The 17,500-nt window shown below is 38.5% G+C and overlaps 1 protein-coding gene across 1 annotated transcript in view; it reads right to left on the minus strand.

The window, feature by feature from the left end:
- Positions 1-7,341: 7,341 nt before the first annotated feature.
- Positions 7,342-17,500, minus strand: part of fgfr3 (fibroblast growth factor receptor 3) — a gene marked incomplete at both ends in the record, with an annotated part of 105,957 nt that continues 95,798 nt past the window's right edge. The window contains 3 exons of the mRNA XM_080042201.1: positions 7,342-7,512; positions 9,043-9,148; positions 10,210-10,347. Coding sequence (XP_079898327.1) covers positions 7,342-7,512; positions 9,043-9,148; positions 10,210-10,347 — 415 coding nt within the window. The remainder of the gene's footprint in view (positions 7,513-9,042; positions 9,149-10,209; positions 10,348-17,500) is intronic.

The following is a 17,500-nucleotide window of genomic DNA, read 5'->3' on the forward strand; positions in this document are numbered from 1 at the left end:
AAAATTACTATTATTCTCAAACCCCACATTTATTGATTGACAGACATAAAGACCTATCAACCACATATCTGTTGAATTCAGACATGTGGTGCATTTTCTAGGCTATAGGTAAAAATACACATCATGAAATTATATAATTATTATTTCAATTTTGATAAAACCGGGAGAATTTAGTGTTGTAGCCTACAGTTATTTGTCAGGACTAGGGACAGCGCCTGAAGCAGGGACCATCCCTGCATGCCTATGATAGCATTGCCATTCCTGGTTTTTATACCTGTCTTTTTTCCTTGTGTTTTCATGTGGCTAATTATTGTCTCTGCATTACGAGTGTTTTATGCTCTTTGTTTTAATTGTGTTTTTATTTGTTCAGCACTTTGTGAACTGTGGCTCAGGTGGTAGAGCGGGTCGGCCGATGATCAAAGGGTTGGAGGTTCGATCCCCGCCCTGCCACTTGTGTCATAGTTGTTGTGTCCTTGGGCAAGACACTTCACCCACCTTGCCTCGTGTGAATGTCGATAGTTAGCCTGCTATCGGTGTATGAATGTGTGTGTGAATGGTAACGTGGGAAAGGAAAACAGGTCTCCCTTGCAAAAGAGTCTTCGGTCTCAATGGGATTTACCTGTAGAAATAAACGTAAGAAGAACTGTGTTTTGAAAAGTGCAATTAAAATAAAGTTTATTTTTATTGTTTTTATCAGGCTCAAAGCATCTATGTACAGTCTCATGGTGGCTGCAGACATTTAGTTGTGTTGCTATGCGTGACATCCATGTTCAAAGTCAACCAACGGTCTGTTAGTTTATGTGGAAGCAAAACAATCTCCGAACAAAATAGTCCAGACGAAACAAACTCAGACCCACTGCAAACAAATCCACTGACATGTGCATTCTGTGGTAGTTTTGGTTTCTTTCTATTTAAATAAACGTCTAAAAAACTTCTGATTAGTTCAAAGAAAAATATGTTTTATTTTAATTTTTTTTTATAAATATTTGAGTTGTTTTCTTGTTTTTTTCCAAATACATGCTCTCACTCACAAAACCAAAAGACGGCAAAACGCTATTATAACATGTTTATTGAAAACCTTTTTTTCGACAGCATTGTTTGTCAGGCACAGACAGAGAGAGAGAGAGAGGGAGAGAGAGAGAGAGAGAGGGAGAGAGGGCAAGAGTGAGAAAGAGAGAAAGAGAGCGGGAGAGAGAGAGGGAGAAAGAGAGAGACAGAGAGAGAGAGAGAGAGAGGGGGAGACAGAGAGGGAGAGGGAGAGGGAGAGAGAGAGGGAGAGAGGGAGAGAGAGGGAGAGAGGGAGAGAGAGAGAGAGAAAGAGAGAAAGAGAGAGAGAGAGGGAGAGAGGGAGAGAGGGCAAGAGTGAGAAAGAGAGAAAGAGAGAGAGAGCGGGAGAAAGAGAGAGAGAGAGAGAGAAAGAGAGAGAGAGAGAGGGAGAGAGGGCAAGAGTGAGGAAGAGAGAAAGAGAGAGAGAGCGGGAGAAAGAGAGTGGGAGAAAGAGAGAGAGAGAGAGAGAGTTGTGAAATTGTTTGCCCAGAAGGGGTTGTATTTCTTGTTGTTGTTGGAGGAATGTTACAGAGGAGTCATCATGATCAAAACAGATACATTGCAACAAACAAGCTATGAATTTCAAAATAAACCTTTAAAAATAATAAAATAAAAATCACATAATGCCAAATGGTTAGTTCCACTTTTTCTACGTTAGAAAACATGAATACAGAGGGAGGAAAAATAAATTATGTGGGATAAAAAAAAAAAAAAAAAAAAAAAAAAAAAAATCACAAACATTTTTGTCTTATTGTTGTACAAACGTGGAATGGTAAAATAAAATATATGAAAACCATATTCCTCCTCTACGATTCTTCTTCTTTACAAAATAGCTCACACACAGCTATACATAATAAAAACTCTACTTGTGTACATCAGCAACGTAAAAAGCATTTTTCAAACTATAAATTAAATCTGTGCTAACAATGTCGGGTTAGAAAAAAAAACTGCAGGATAAAAAAAAATTAAAATTAAAAATGTGACGTGTGAAAACTAACCATTTCAACCTGGAAAAATAAAATAATAATAAATCTAAAAAACGCAATAACTATGTATAGGATATTTTTCTTTTTTGTGGCACAGAAAATATAGAATAAATAAAGTCAGTCAGGGCAGAGAAGACAGGTGGTTTAAAGGCTGATGTGTGACTGTACATACAGTAAGAGTCCCTATCCGCTAAGGCAAAGAGAAAATTAAAAAAAAAAAAAAAAAAATTCACTCTTATAAATGCTTTTTTATTGATTTTAAACATCTGTCTGTTGAGCAATAGGCCTAACACTGATATTTCTGCTTTAGAGATTAGGACATTTATGCAAGATAAAAGTTGACGTTTTCGGGGGGCAATAAAGCCTAATTAGCTAGTTTCCAATTTTGTAATAAGAATTTAAAAAGACAACATGTCATCCCAAATGTGTTGTTGTAGTGAGAGATTACACTATGTAACTATGACAAAATATGTCGACTTAAAGGCCTACTTCACCGGTTTGAATATGAAGGTGTATTGAATTCTGAGATCCTATGTAGTATAAATGTGCAAAAAAAATTAAAATCGGTTCATCCTAGCCTGAGAAAAGGCAGAAAGAGTGTTTTTTTAACCCTATATTTCTCTTTCTCGTGACATCACAGAAAGAGAAATATAGGGTTAAAAAAAACGTACTTTGTAAATATTACTGTGATGTACTTATTGATCTAGGGAAAACTTTTGTTACTTTTATACGTAAGATAACTTAAAATTGTGTTTCTCTCCATGATTTCAAACAGATATATAGTGATATCACCAGAATAATATGTGTATTATAAAAGTTTTGTATCACCTTATTGCTTCCATGAGCTGTTAGCCGCTAACTGGAAGACTAATTTCTTTCTCCTCTGTTATTGATATCAATTATTTTGGAATTTGCAGTTTACACTTTTATTGCTTTTGCGCTAAAACAAGACAAATGTCAAAAACAAGACATCCTTTTATAAGAGCGATCTAACTGAGAGGCAGAGGACGTCAGTATCGGAGTAAAAAAATTCGACAAAAGTTACCGAAAAATGGGCAAGGGAGGGCGGGGCGTTAAGTAAAATCAAATCAAATCAATAAAAATAAGTGATAAATTAAGCAATGCCTGAAGAGGGGGGGTATCAGTAGCCTATATAGTAAAATGACTTCTCTACATCATCATTATTATAATGTTCTGGTTCTTTAATGGGAGAAAAGCAACACTGAAAAAAGCAGGATAGATATGAATAAAAAAATGCTCTCGCCATAGGGAAAGCTTTTACCCAGCATGGAAGAATAAATAAAACCAAACATTAGATCCATCCAACTCTTACACAAGTGCCATTTTGTCTGTCTTGTTCACTTTAAAAAACTAAATAAAATCCAATTCTGGCAAATACTGTAGGTCTACATAGCCTGATTCTAGTGAGAAATACTTTTTTATATTTAAAAAAGGTGCTCCGAGGAACTTTCAGTTTGTGTTAAGTCTTGCGATCCCTTTGGACTAAAAGCGGTAGTGTTTTTTACTACGCCAGCTGTAGTTCCTGGGTGAGCGTATACCCCATGACAAAGGCATTAAGAAAAACTATATAAAAATAGCATTCTTTGCACTGATGGTCTCGTTTGCTTGTTACATGTAATTTATGATCATCAGAGGAAAAATTAGACTGTTTTGTAGAAATATTTGAAAGTTCCTCGTAGCACCTTTAAGTTTTTTTGTATTGTAATTATACATTCAAAATGTGATCAAATACATTTTCAATTTGTGTTCGCTTAATTTGAATAATTCCAGGCACTTCATAGATTCTAGAACCAAACCGAAATACTGTCCCCAAAAACAGAAATATTAACAATAATAACTGTGTGTAACTTTTTCACTTTACAACGGCCTTATTTCTCTGCATAAAAATCATTCTGTGCCTCAAAAAAAAACATAATTAAATACAAATGTTCACTCATTTTAAGTACTTTAAATATATATGGGGGATATTTTCTTTTTTTTAAGTACTGGTACAGTGTTGTTGGGTAAATAATAACAATAATACATTTCTCTTTATATATAAATGCAGTTAAAACACACTAGAAAATAAGGCCATTGCACAGTTAAAAGTTAACACCGGTTTCCATAGCAGCGAGTGAATGTTTGAACCCTTCAATGCCACTTGATGTCGCCTTCCCTTTTGTGACTTTGCAAAAAAAAAAATAAAAATAAAAAAACTATTTGTAAACATTTCAACCCTTTATACGTTTTCGGGGTCTGCTGACTGCTTAAAAAAGGCAATATATAGCTCTGGAAAAAAATTAAGAGACCACACCAAAATGTTCAGTGTCTCTCGTTTTACTATGTATAGCCATATGTTTGAGTAGAATGAACATTTTGGTTTTATAATATAAACTACTGACAACATTTCTACCAAATTCACAATAAAAATATTGTCATTTAGAGCATTTTCAATAAGTAATGTAGAGATAAAGATTAAAGAGACCACACCAAATGTTCATCAGTGTCTCTTGTTTTACTCTTTATCGGCATAATGTTTATGTAGAATGAACAATTTGGTTTTATAATATAAACTACTGACAACATTTCTACCAAATTCCAATGCATTTTTTTTTATCATTAAAGAGCATTTTCATTAATTTACGTAGAAATGAAGATTTAAGAAAAAATCCAGACTGGTCTTTTAATTTTTTTTCCGGAGCTGTATATTCATTTGGCAATCCCATAATCCATTGCTGCATTTCTTACTGTACCTCCGTGCCACTACATTCGACAATGCGACATTAAGTTAAGGGATATGTAGAACTCGGGGGGAAAAATATACTTGTAAGACTAATTTGGCACTTTTTAAAACATTTTTTTTAAGCTTGAATAAGGATCAACCACACACTTCAGAGTCTTATTTTAAACAAACCGACATATAAACTGTATATATATATATATATTTGTTGCCGTGTGAACAGCATGCCTTCATTTCAGTATTAATACTATAGAGCAGCGATAACATCTCAAGGGACTGGGCAGTTTTTTTTTTAGTAACACTCAAGCACAATAAGACAGATCCGTTTTTACGTTTACACCTACACACTGATGTATTAAGTGTGTGTGTGAGTGTCTTGCTCAAGGGAACTTTGACACTGCACACAGATCGTTGGCATTGACCCTGTGACCTTTCTGATACAATATTAATGTTCGAAGCCTTCAGAGAGGAAAAATATACATCTATTTATTTTTACACTGTTCAGGAAAAATACCAGTTTATGGAGAAACTTTGAATTCTTGCTACTAGTTCATGAAATTCTCTTAAAAAATCTGGAAAAAATATCTGGGAAATGTAGTTCATCACTACAAGTTGTGTCTGAAATTGCTGCCTTATTCACTTTTTTTTGTCATTTACCATATATTTTGAAAGTAGTTTTGCCTATTAACTCTAACTTCAGGAGTACATTGCATTGTGGGATTTGTAGGCAACCAATCCAAATGATTGAACTTGACAAACTGAACAGTGAAACAATATTGGTGGATTCTTTCCTTCTACAGTTACTGAGGTTCTCTGAAGGCTTTCCTTAATGCTTCACAGCTAGTTGTTGGATTTGTCTTAAATTACTTCAGTCAAACTAAACGGCCTCTCGGTTCACGTATCTGCAAAGCGCTGCTATTTTCTTGCCCAGCAAGAAGTTAATCGTTGCTTTTTGATATCGCAAACGTCAACTTTTCAAAAACCAGAATTTCAACCCTGGCGCTCAAATCACAGTCGCTCTGAAAAAAAAAGAAACTCATCTTTGCGTCTGTCATTCTTACATTCTTAATTTTTTTAAAAATTCAAAATAAAAAAAATAAAATAAAATAAAATAAAATAAAATAAAATAAAATAAAATAAAATAAAATAAAATAAAATAAAATAAAATAAAATAAAATAAAATAAAATAAAATAAAATAAAATAAAATAAAATAAAATAAAAATAAAATAAAATATGGATCAAAAAACCAGAGGAGTCTACCTGTTGTGAGAAAAATAACGCTGCAGTATCTGTTGTAAAATAAATTACAAAAAAAATAAAAAATTCCGTACAGTACTAACATCCTAACCTAGACCTTTTCCATCATGTTAAGTCTATAAATATCTTTACAAATATACATGTTAATTAATCAAATAAACCTTTTTCTGTATCGACTTTAAAAAACGATTAAATGATTTACACACTTCCCGTGACAGTGTCTTTCTAAGATTGCAATGTTTCCATTCTAAAAACTAAATACTTAAAAAAAAAAAAAGAAAAAAAAAAAGAAGATTTTTTGTCTTTTAAGAACATGGCTGTGAACAGCAATATGATACATATTTGCATTTATATATTTACAATAAATCATTTTTCTAGATACACACATAAAAAAAAAAAAAAAAAAAAAAAAACTCAGCTCCTCCCTGTACCACTTACTGAATGGCCTTGAAACTTCGCCCCAAAATTTATCAGGAATTTTTTTCCATGATTATCACAAAAATTTTCGTTTTTTTTGGGATGCTAACACGATGATGGCATAAAAATACATTTATATGCTCCTGCAATCCTCTCCTTTTCGTTCGAACGTCCTTGTACAAAAAAGTTGCGAGAAGTTATTGAGAGTCTTCGGAAGAACTAGTCCCATCATCAAAATCGCGTTGATTCTGGCTTTTGCTGGTATCTTTTCAAATAATCGCAATCCTTAATATCGCGATCATTAGGGCTCCGTACAGTCTAAAAAGTTAAAAAAATCTGAGGTCCTCGAACAACTGGATATCCAACCCAGTCACTCACTCACTCACTGACGAATGCCCTTCATTTTCCTCCAAGTTTTTATTTTTTTTAAAAGTTTTTCCCAGTAGGCACGGAATGGTTTCACTCCAACAGATTGTCCGTAAGAAAAAAAAAAAGACTGGCCCTCGTACAAAAATATAATTTCATATATTTTTTTTTTGTTGTTGAAAAATGGAACACAAAATAATAGTTCATTCGAAAAAACGGCAACAAAATAATCCTTCATATGTTTCCAAGAGTCTCTTGAAAGGTGAGGGGGGGGGGGGCGGGGTGGGGGGGAGAGGGTGGAAGAAATAGTCAAAGATTTCCAACGGTACTTTTAAGACGATTTCGAAGAGCTGTAGAAGTACTGTGGAAGTATTGCATGCAGAGTTTTTTAAGATCCATTTTGTCCGTATGTTGAGGAGCTTTTAGTCACTTTTTAGGTGTTTTCGGAGGAGGTTTAAAGTCCCAAACCAAGTCCTCTCTAGCCCCCCCCCCCCCCCTTGGTTGTCCCAGAGCTCAGGTATTAGGTATTATGTCCTAATCACTGTCCCGTTGGTGGGAGGCGGTTGTTTGGGAAGACAGGGCTCGTCCGGAAGAGAGTCGTGTGCAAAAACACTGTCGTCCCCCGAGGAGCAGGTGCTGTTAGAGTCCTGACAGGTGGGAGAGTATTGTTCAAACGGGACGGCCAGGTCCAGGTACTCCTGTTAGGGGGAGAGAGAGGGGGCAGAGGTTAGACTGGGATGATACTCTACTGTACTCCTGTTAGGGGGGAGAGAGGTTGATTATATAGCATATAAAATAAAGATTATATATGCTGCATTCAAGTGTCGTCGAAAACATAGGACAAAATGTGTGAGGGGGGGGGGAGAGGGCAAGGGTTCATTATATAGTCATAAGCAGTCTGACAAGAGAGAGAGGGCAAGGGTCAAATGTTAGACTGGGATGATACTCTAATATATAGCCTGATATAAACGAATGGAAGCAGAGGTTTCTTATTTTTCTCTTTTATATATATTTTTCTTTTCTTTTCTTAAATTTTTTCCCGCGTGTCTTTGTTCTTTTATTTCTTTCTTATTATTTGTATATTTTGTTTGTTTCAAGGTACGAGGGAAGAGAGGGCAGAGGTTTCATTATACAGTCTTATGCTGCATTCAAGTGAAATATTAAGAAGAAGTTGGAACATTGGACACAATGTATGAGGGGGGGAGAGAGGGCACAAGGGTTCATTATATAGTTATATGCTGTATAAGATGCATTCAAGTGTTGTCGAAAATATAGGACAAAATGTATGAGGGGTAGAGAGGGCAAGGTTTCATTATATAGTCATATGCTGCATTCAAGTGTCGTCGAAAACATAGGACAAAATTAAGTTTCACGCTTGCTCAAGTCAGAAACTATGGATTAAGTTGTGTTAAAGTGTGTGAAAAGGATAGAGGTTAGACTGGGGAGTTAGTTACATAATAAAGTGAAGAATTATAAAGTTAAATCACGCGGAAAATTGTGTTGAATGGCTGCTCAAGTCATAACAACAGCTCAGAAACTATGGAGATATTTTGGTGCCCGACGTGCTGCTGACTTGATTTCATATTAACAAAGTAGACGTTTTGTTAATGGTAAGAAACTTTCTATAAATCCATGTCAATCAACAATCAATGGATATCAACTTTTTGCTCAAACACAATTTTTAATATAGTTTTACCGTTTGTTGTTGTAACTATGGTTGCGTTCCGTATCGCATACTTTCTACTATATAGTATGTAGAAAAAAGATTTAGGATGTCCCGATTCTTGTGGCCAGATTCAGGATGGTTAGAAGTACCCGGATGTCCTACTTCATGCGGCCAAGATTGTTAGTGTTGAAAAGTGCATCCTATTTGGGCGATTCTGACCCACAATCCAGTGCGCACGTGAAGTGACGTCACATCGACGAAGCCTCCATATGAAAACAAACGGGGATGCGACGGATATAAAAGCAAGAGGCAAGATCAAGGCGCAATGTTATGATGAAATAAGAGAGTAAAGTATGTCCCAATAGTGTGCCTACTGCATCCTAACTAGATTCTTTTTATCGTCGGATGTAGTATGTAGAATAGAAAAAAGAAAGAGTATGCGATTCGGAACGCAAACTATGTGTTAAGTTGTGTGTTATTATGAATACAAATGTCTTCGTAAAGACCTGCCTTGTTTAATAAAGGTAAAATAAAAAAATAAAAATAAAAAAGTCACACTCACGTCTGTGGAGGTCATTGATAAAACCCGGTCGTGATCTTCCACCAGCTGTCTGAAGGTCGGCCTCTGTGACGGCACCGCATGCCAACACTCCCTCATGATCATGTACCTGGAACACACACACACACACACACACACACACACACACACACACACACACAGACACACACACACACACACACACACACACACACACACACACACACACACACACACACACACACACACACACACACACACACACACACACACACACACACACACACACACACACAGTAAGGGTTAGTCACTATGCATTTCAGATATCAACATTAAAACCTAAATATAAAACCAGCATTCTCAGATGTAAAATGGTCAGATCCCAGGGATATACAGCCCCGGAAAAAATTAAGAGACCAGTCTGGATTTTTCTTCAATCTTCATCTCTACATAACTTATTGAAAAAATGCTCTAAATGACAATATTTGTATTGTGAATTTGGTAGAAATGTTGTCAGTAGTTTATATTATAAAACCAAAATGTTCATTCTACTCAAACATATGCCTCTAAAGAGTAAAACAAGAGACACTGAACATTTTAAGTTGTCTCGAGCTGTATTATAACATTGGTTTTCCTTGATCTGAATGTGGATGGCGCTGGCCTGTAATTTAGGTTAAGGCAAAGTAAAGAGTCATCATTTTTGGGCTTTTGAATTTTTTTTTTAATGTTTGCAGCTGCACGGAGGCTCACACAGACACACACACACACACACGCACACGCACACGCACACACACACACACACACACACGCATGCACGCACTTGAGAGGGGATATGCAAAAAGACACATTTCAATGTGCCTTGTGTAAATTGACTGATAAAGATAACTTAGGAACTTAGCCATTAATAGACATTCTAAAGTGAAAACTACTTAACAAATACATCTTAAATGATTATCTAGAACTAATGTATATTCATAGAGACACTTACAGTTCATGTGTGCTTTAATAGACTTTCTTAAGTGAAAATTAATGTACATCTTAAATTGATTAAGAGGAAGTAATGTCTAACTCATGAAGACACTTTACACCCCATAGGACCACCTGAACACACACACACACACACAAACACACATTTAAATTAGCCAAGGTATTCTTAGCTAGCACTAATGTGTCACTCATAGAGACACTTACAGTTCATGTGTGCAGTTGGCAGGTTTGTCCATCCGATGTCCCTCCTTCAGCAGCTTAAAGAGTTCCTCTACTGGGATGCCCGGGTACGGAGAGCCCCCCAAGGTGAAGATCTCCCATAGCAACACCCCATAGGACCACCTGGACACACACACACACACACACACACACACACACACACACACACACACACACACACGCACACACACACACACACACACACACACACACACACACACACACACACACACACACACAAAAAAACATTAACATTAGTCAAGGCATTCTTATAGTGCAAGATAAGTGATGTGAGATTGCTTCCTCCAATACATGCATACATTCACACACACACACACACACACACACACACACACACACACACACACACACACACACACACACACACACAACACACACTAGAGCAGTGGTATTCACTATTTTTTTCAGGAGAGCCGCACTGACAGGACAAAGTCAGCAGGAGAGCCATTTTTGCCGCAAAGTATCAAAAGCTATAAATCCAGTCATACATAAGCATGCCTGCTTATTAATATGTAATTCTTGAACCAGTGTTTCCCACAGTATTTTGTGAAACTGAGGGAACCCAGTCCTTAGGGGGGTCCGGGGGCTCCCCCGGAAGAAAATTTGGTACCTTTTAACCCAGAATGCATCAATCTGGTGCACTTTTGGAGGAAAATTAAGAGTTGTGTGACTGTGTACTATTATCTGGAATAATTTGGAGACACTGGGTCACATAACATCAAAGCTATTGAATAATAAATTATTATCCTACTTTTTATTCAAATATTTGTTAAAAAAAAATTATGAATGACATATTATCAATCAAAATGGGTGTGTTCATATAATACCCCCCTGGAATATTTTTTTTTTACCTTTCAAAAGGTAAATTCATCAATCTGGTGCACTATGAGAGGAAAATTAAGAGGCTAATTCAACTGTGTCCTATGTGAGCTGTTTAGCAGCCTATTATTTTTCTGGAATAATTCAGAGACATTGGGAACCCTGCCTGATCAAAGTGAACATACAATATGCAGTTTAGCCAAAACACTTCATTTTCCTCGTTTGTGGAGCTTTTCATCTGTCCACCTGGTGCCCAACTGGTTCTGAATAGACATCTATCAATGTACCAGTAACCAGCATGAAATGTTGAAATCGCATCCAAGCTAGCATTGTTGCGGTACCGTGCGTGTGGTTGCCAGGTTGTTAAGTGTTCTCCAATTTAAATGTCCAATTTAGCGACATGAAACGAGATCTATTTTTTTGCAAATGATTTAATATATTCCATGTTCGTGAGCATGCCTGTGATAGACGGTATGCATAACATATTTTTATTGACCGTGAGTTAGTTTTTTCCCCCACAGCCCAATCTATCCAAGAGCACATTCTCCCTTGTAATGCATGAAAACCGCAAATCTGGCAACCCCGCTGTCAGTCAGCGTACGGCTGAGCAAGTTTAAATATATTATTTTCTAGTCTGTATTTCCACCTTGTAATGCCGTTGTTGACTTGAGAGCAGCCACGTTAGTTTAACAGGTTTGATGTTATAGATCTGCTTGTTTTTAATGGTTTTATGAAATATCTGTATTAACTGCATGATCATATCACAGTATTTTTTTATTGCCATGCGAGCCGCACATAGAAGCTTGGCGAGCCGCATGCGGCTCGCGAGCCGCGCTATGAGTAACGCTGCACTAGAGAGTCGATCGTGAACATGCCTTGGAGCAGTAAAGGTTTTTGGAAGGAGAGCTGTGTGTTCCCCAGACAAAACCAAATGAATGTGTTTGAGGATTTATTGATCTTCAATAGTGTTTACTGCACATAATTAAGGAATCACTTTGACTTCTCTTATTGTACGGGACAGTTTGGTCAATATCGGTTAAAATCCACAACTCGCCCCTCAAGCAAGAATGGAGACAAGAGAAGACTCAATGTTAGTGGAACGTGGAAGAATTTTCATTTTATTTCGCTAATATTTTTTTTCTTTTAAAGATAATTTTTTGGCATTTTCAAGCTTTATTTTATTATATAGTACAGAGTTGAAATGGGGAGACAGAGAGAGAGAGAGAGAGAGAGAGAGAGAGAGAGGGGGGATGACCTGCAGTAAAGGTCCACGGGTCGGATTTGAACCCGCGACCACTGCAACAAAGGCCGGAGCCAATATGGTACGCGCTCTATCCACTACACCACCGGAGTGCCCAATGTTAATGGTTTTTTAGCTGGGATTTATTTTACTCAGTCTAGCTCAGGGTCTAAGGGCAGATGGTGTCAAATTGTGTACGGACTGTAAAGTTTACTGAGGCAAATGGCTAATGGTGATATTGGGCAATATTCGTTAATACAAACAAAGTGAATTGATTAAATTTGATACTCAAAAGTGGGCAGAGAAAAAGTAAATGAAAGAAAAACCCATTATAGTGTATCTACGGTTACAGTCCAGCTGTGTCCTAGAATTGAGAAAAAACTCTCTCACACACACACACACACACACACACACACACACACACACACACACACACACACACACACACACACGTACACACACACGTACACACACACGTACACACACACACACACACACACACACACACACACACACACACACACACACACACACACACACACACACACACACACACACACACACACTAACTCAAGCCATCCTCTCCTTTCCTGCCTGTCTGTGTGTCTGTCTGGGTATGTGTGTGTGTGTGTGTGTGTGTCTGTTTGTCTATCTGTCTGTGTATGTGTATGTGTCTATGTCTATGTCTATGTCTGTGTCTATGTCTATCTGTGTGTGTGTGTCTGTCTGTCTCTGTGTGTGTGGCATCAGCTCCAGATTACTTTTGCATTATTCCTAAATTGCTAAACGATGAAGGTAATGGGATACTGCTGGCGTATTAACCCTGGTTCTATTGTTCGGGCCGTTTGTCCAGTGAATCAGAATGCAACTCCTCCTCCTCCTCTCAGCGGGATTTAATCTAATTATCTACGCTCCGGGCCAGAGAGCCAGAAACAGCCGCTACTGGCCGGACCTGCTAGTCTGTAATATGTCAGTGCAAACACACACACACACACACACACACACACACACACACACACACACACACACAGACACAGACACAGACACAGACACAGACACAGACACAGACACACACACACACACACACACACACACACACACACACACACACACACACACACACACACACACACACACACAGTGAAAGAGAGAGAGAGATGGAGAGAGTGAGAGAGAGGGAGAGAGAGAGAGAGAGAGAGAGAGAGAGAGAGAGAGAAAGGAAGAAAGAGAGAGAAAGAAAGAGAGCGAGAGAGAGATAGAGAGAGAGAGAGCGAGAGAGAGGGGGAGAGAGAAAGAGAGAGAGAGAGAGAGAGAGACAGAGAGGGGGACAGAGAGAGATAGAGAGAGAGAGTTTTCAGTACTGACAGTGACAAAATGTGGTTTTGACAACCAGCATTCTCCAGAATCGCTGAAACCACCTTTGATCGCGGGTAATAAATGGTATTTGGAATCGGGACAGTCCTATAACTAACCCACTATGTCAGTATTGTATTCTGGACGTGCACAAATAAGGTATTTAGGGTCAGGTTGGGTTCAGAACCATTTTGTGGACCTCCAAAGGAATCAGCTAAACGAGTAGCGGCAGACTAAGGCTGTTTACATATTTTATATTCACCGCTTGTATCGGCCCGGAGATGGATTTTCACAAGCTATTAGGACGCTCACGGGAAGAGGCAATCAAGACATCACGACATCAACACTTAACGTTTCATCGGCACTTTCGGCGATAAGGGAAGACGCTCACAGAATGAGAACGAATGCCAGCTTCCCTCTGGTGTGGACATTTTGTGTAAGATTTAAACACTTAAAGCTGCAGTGTGTAGAATTTTGGGTTTTATTTCCTAGCAGATTTTGTAGAAAGTAATTATAATATCCATAAGTACATTTAATTTAGTGCATATTAGTGCAATTTTTTTTATTTTTTTATTTTCCCTTAGAAAGGGTCTCATATATGTCCATATTTCTGCATATTTTGGACCAAGGCCTAGTGCCGCCATCTTGAAAGTGTCATAGTTGGAATGTCATCAGGTGCATTGTTTAAAATGTAGAATTGTTCTTGTCCTTGAAGGCCACTGTAGCTTCTGTTATTATTCGAAAGGGTTGGGGTTACCCAGGGAGCGTTGCATTCTAGAACTTTGTAGAACTTTCTTGATGATGTTATATTACACACTGCCCCTTTAAGATGATATTGGTTTCTTCAAGGCTGTGGTCGAAGTTTTGCCTGGTTTCTAAAAGGAGTTTGAGTGACTAAAATAGTAAAACAAAATCATCTGTTTTTTTTATTGTGTTTCTAGAAAATTAAAAATATCACAAGGTTTATTGATATCATAAAAGATGTGATGGTATGGCAGTGGCTTTATGTCGTAAAAATGTCGCCCATACAATTGATTGTAAGTTTTAGTGCTTCCCAAAACCTGCACATTTTGATCAGTGAATTGATATGTTTCTTGCTGTATTTTTCTACTATCCTATAAATCATTTTCTGTGAAGGAATCATTGCAGAACTCTCACACACACACACACACTACATTACACACACACACACACACACACACACACACACACACACACACACACACACACACACACACACACACACACACACACACACACACACACACACACACACACACACACACACACACACACACACACACACACACACACACACACACACACACACACACACACACACACACACACACACACACACACACACACACACACACACTTTTACACAGCAGCTGTTGTTGGCCTGAATCCACCCCGGCTGATTTTAATGGGTTAGTTCATCGCTCTCAAGGTGCAGTCAGCTTTTATGGAGCGACACCTCTGAAACTGTTCGCAAAATAAAATCCTCACCTCTGAGATATTTGGCAGTGGGAAAAATCTCACTCACCGGACATTTAAAAAGGTCTATATATATATCTATACAGCTCCGGAAAAAACTAAGAGACCACTCCAAATGTTCAGTGTCTCTCGTTTTACTCTTTAGAGGCATATGTTTGAGTAGAATGAACATTTTGGTTTTATAATATAAACTACTGACAACATTTCTACCAAATTCCAATACATTTTTAGTCATTAAGAGCATTTTCAATAAGTAATGTAGAGATAAAGATATAAGAAAAATCCAGACTGGTCTCTTAATTTTTTCCGGAGCTCTATATTGTAAAAGGCACTAAATAAGCCAGAAATAAAAGGGGAATCCAGGTCGAAATATGTTAGAAACTTCCACTTGGAATTGCAATGTGATGATGCAAATAACCTTATATAAGGTGGAGACAGAGATTCTGGAGAACGCTTGTTGTCAAAATCACTTTTTGTCAAAGTCAGTGAATATTTCCTCACGGTATTGGGGAAAAAAAATCCAATGTTAATACACAGCCTAGTCTCTGTAAACTGGCATGTTTCTAGCAAGCCCCAACCTCTGAGATTTTTACCAGCATCCAATAAGGAAGTGACCTACAACTGTAGTAACCGGAAGTGCCACTATAGTGGGGTGGAAGCAGAAGACAGCCATCTCTCATTGACTCACTTGTTAAAGAGGCTGTTTTCAAAGTCTTATTAAACCTATTTACAGCCTGGGCCACAAAACCATTGTAGTCTGTATGTTTAGGTCATATCTCCATCACAACACTGAGGGGGGTGAATTTTTTTGGCCCACGCTAGTTTTTATTCTTTTGGAGGTTAAAATGTATTGGCGCGATCTCTTGAGTGACAGCTCTCCGCCCGTTGTCCCTCACTTTGCCTCGGAGGTATACGTCAGCTATCTCCCTCCCCCCGACATGACGTCGATTCCCCTTTTCGGCAAGAGGAGTGAGGCGGAGTAAAAATCTCACAAGATGGCGACGCGCACAAACCAGGATTATTGGATGCCGTGTGAATAACTGAGGTCAGCCCGGATGCTACATTCATATTATTTACTATCTATGGTTTCTAGCTATGATTCGCCCCTTGTCAACATATACTTTATTTTCATACCAGTTTACAGAGCCTAGGCTGTGTATTAACACCAGTTTTATTTCCAGCGCGCACACACACAGTATGTACAGGTTTGTGAGGTGATATTAAATGGATTGATTTTGACGAAAAGTGATTCTGACAACAAGCGTTCTCCCAAAAACCGCGGACTCCACCTTTAATAGCTGTGAAATGTTTGGACAACTCGAATGCCAAGTGTGTATCGTGTGAGTAACTGAGTGTGTTCATGTCTGTGTGGGTATGAGACTTTGAGTGTGTGTGTGTGTGTGTGTGTGTGTGTGTGTGTGTGTGTGTGTGTGTGTGTGTGTGTTTGTGTGTGTGTGTGTGTGTGTGTGTGTGAGTAACTGCACGCAAAACTTTCCTTGTACACACTCCTCTTCTTACTATTTTTGCTTCTTGTTTGAATGCGAGTTTGTGAGTGCGAGACAAATTTCTTTCAACACACAATTACACACCCACACACACACACACACACACACACACACACACACACACACACACACACACACACACACACATACTGGCTTCAAAATACATTGTACTCGCCCCCCCTTGCAAACCGTTTTAGTAACACATTTGAGTAAAAAACCATCATAGGTCAAGAGTCAGCGTCCCACGGGGTGTGTGTGTGTGTAAACTGGCGGCGCTGCGACTACTGTATGAAGGGAGGGAGAGAGAGTTTGGCGCACGGATCGGCTCTGTAATCCAGACCTGCTGAAATAACAAGAGTGTGTGTGTGAAGGGGCTGAATCTCCTCTCTCTCACACACACACACACACACACACACACACACACACACACACACGCACATGCAGAGACACGCAGACACACTTGACATGGACACAGGCGCGCATACACACACACGCAGACGCACATACACGCAGAGAATGCACACAGACGCACACACATACAGACACACACACACACACACACACACACACACACACACACTGGCTGATTCTCCTCTCGGGCCCGTTCCCAGTCTAGTGAAATCACACACACAGGGCGAGCCAGTGTTGACAGGGGCCTGTGTTTAGTTTGGATAGGCTGTGCTCGGGACACAGTGTCTGGGTGTTTGTGTGTGTGTGTGTGTGTGTGTGTGTGTGTGAGTGTGTGTGTGTGAGTGTGTGTGTGTGTGTGTGTGTGTGTGTGTGTGTGTGTGTGTGTGTGTGTGTGTGTGTGTGTGTGTGTGTGTGTATGTCTGCGCGTCTC

This window comes from Ammodytes marinus (genome assembly GCF_949987685.1).
Source record: "Ammodytes marinus genome assembly, chromosome: 15".
NCBI lineage: Eukaryota > Metazoa > Chordata > Actinopteri > Uranoscopiformes > Ammodytidae > Ammodytes > Ammodytes marinus.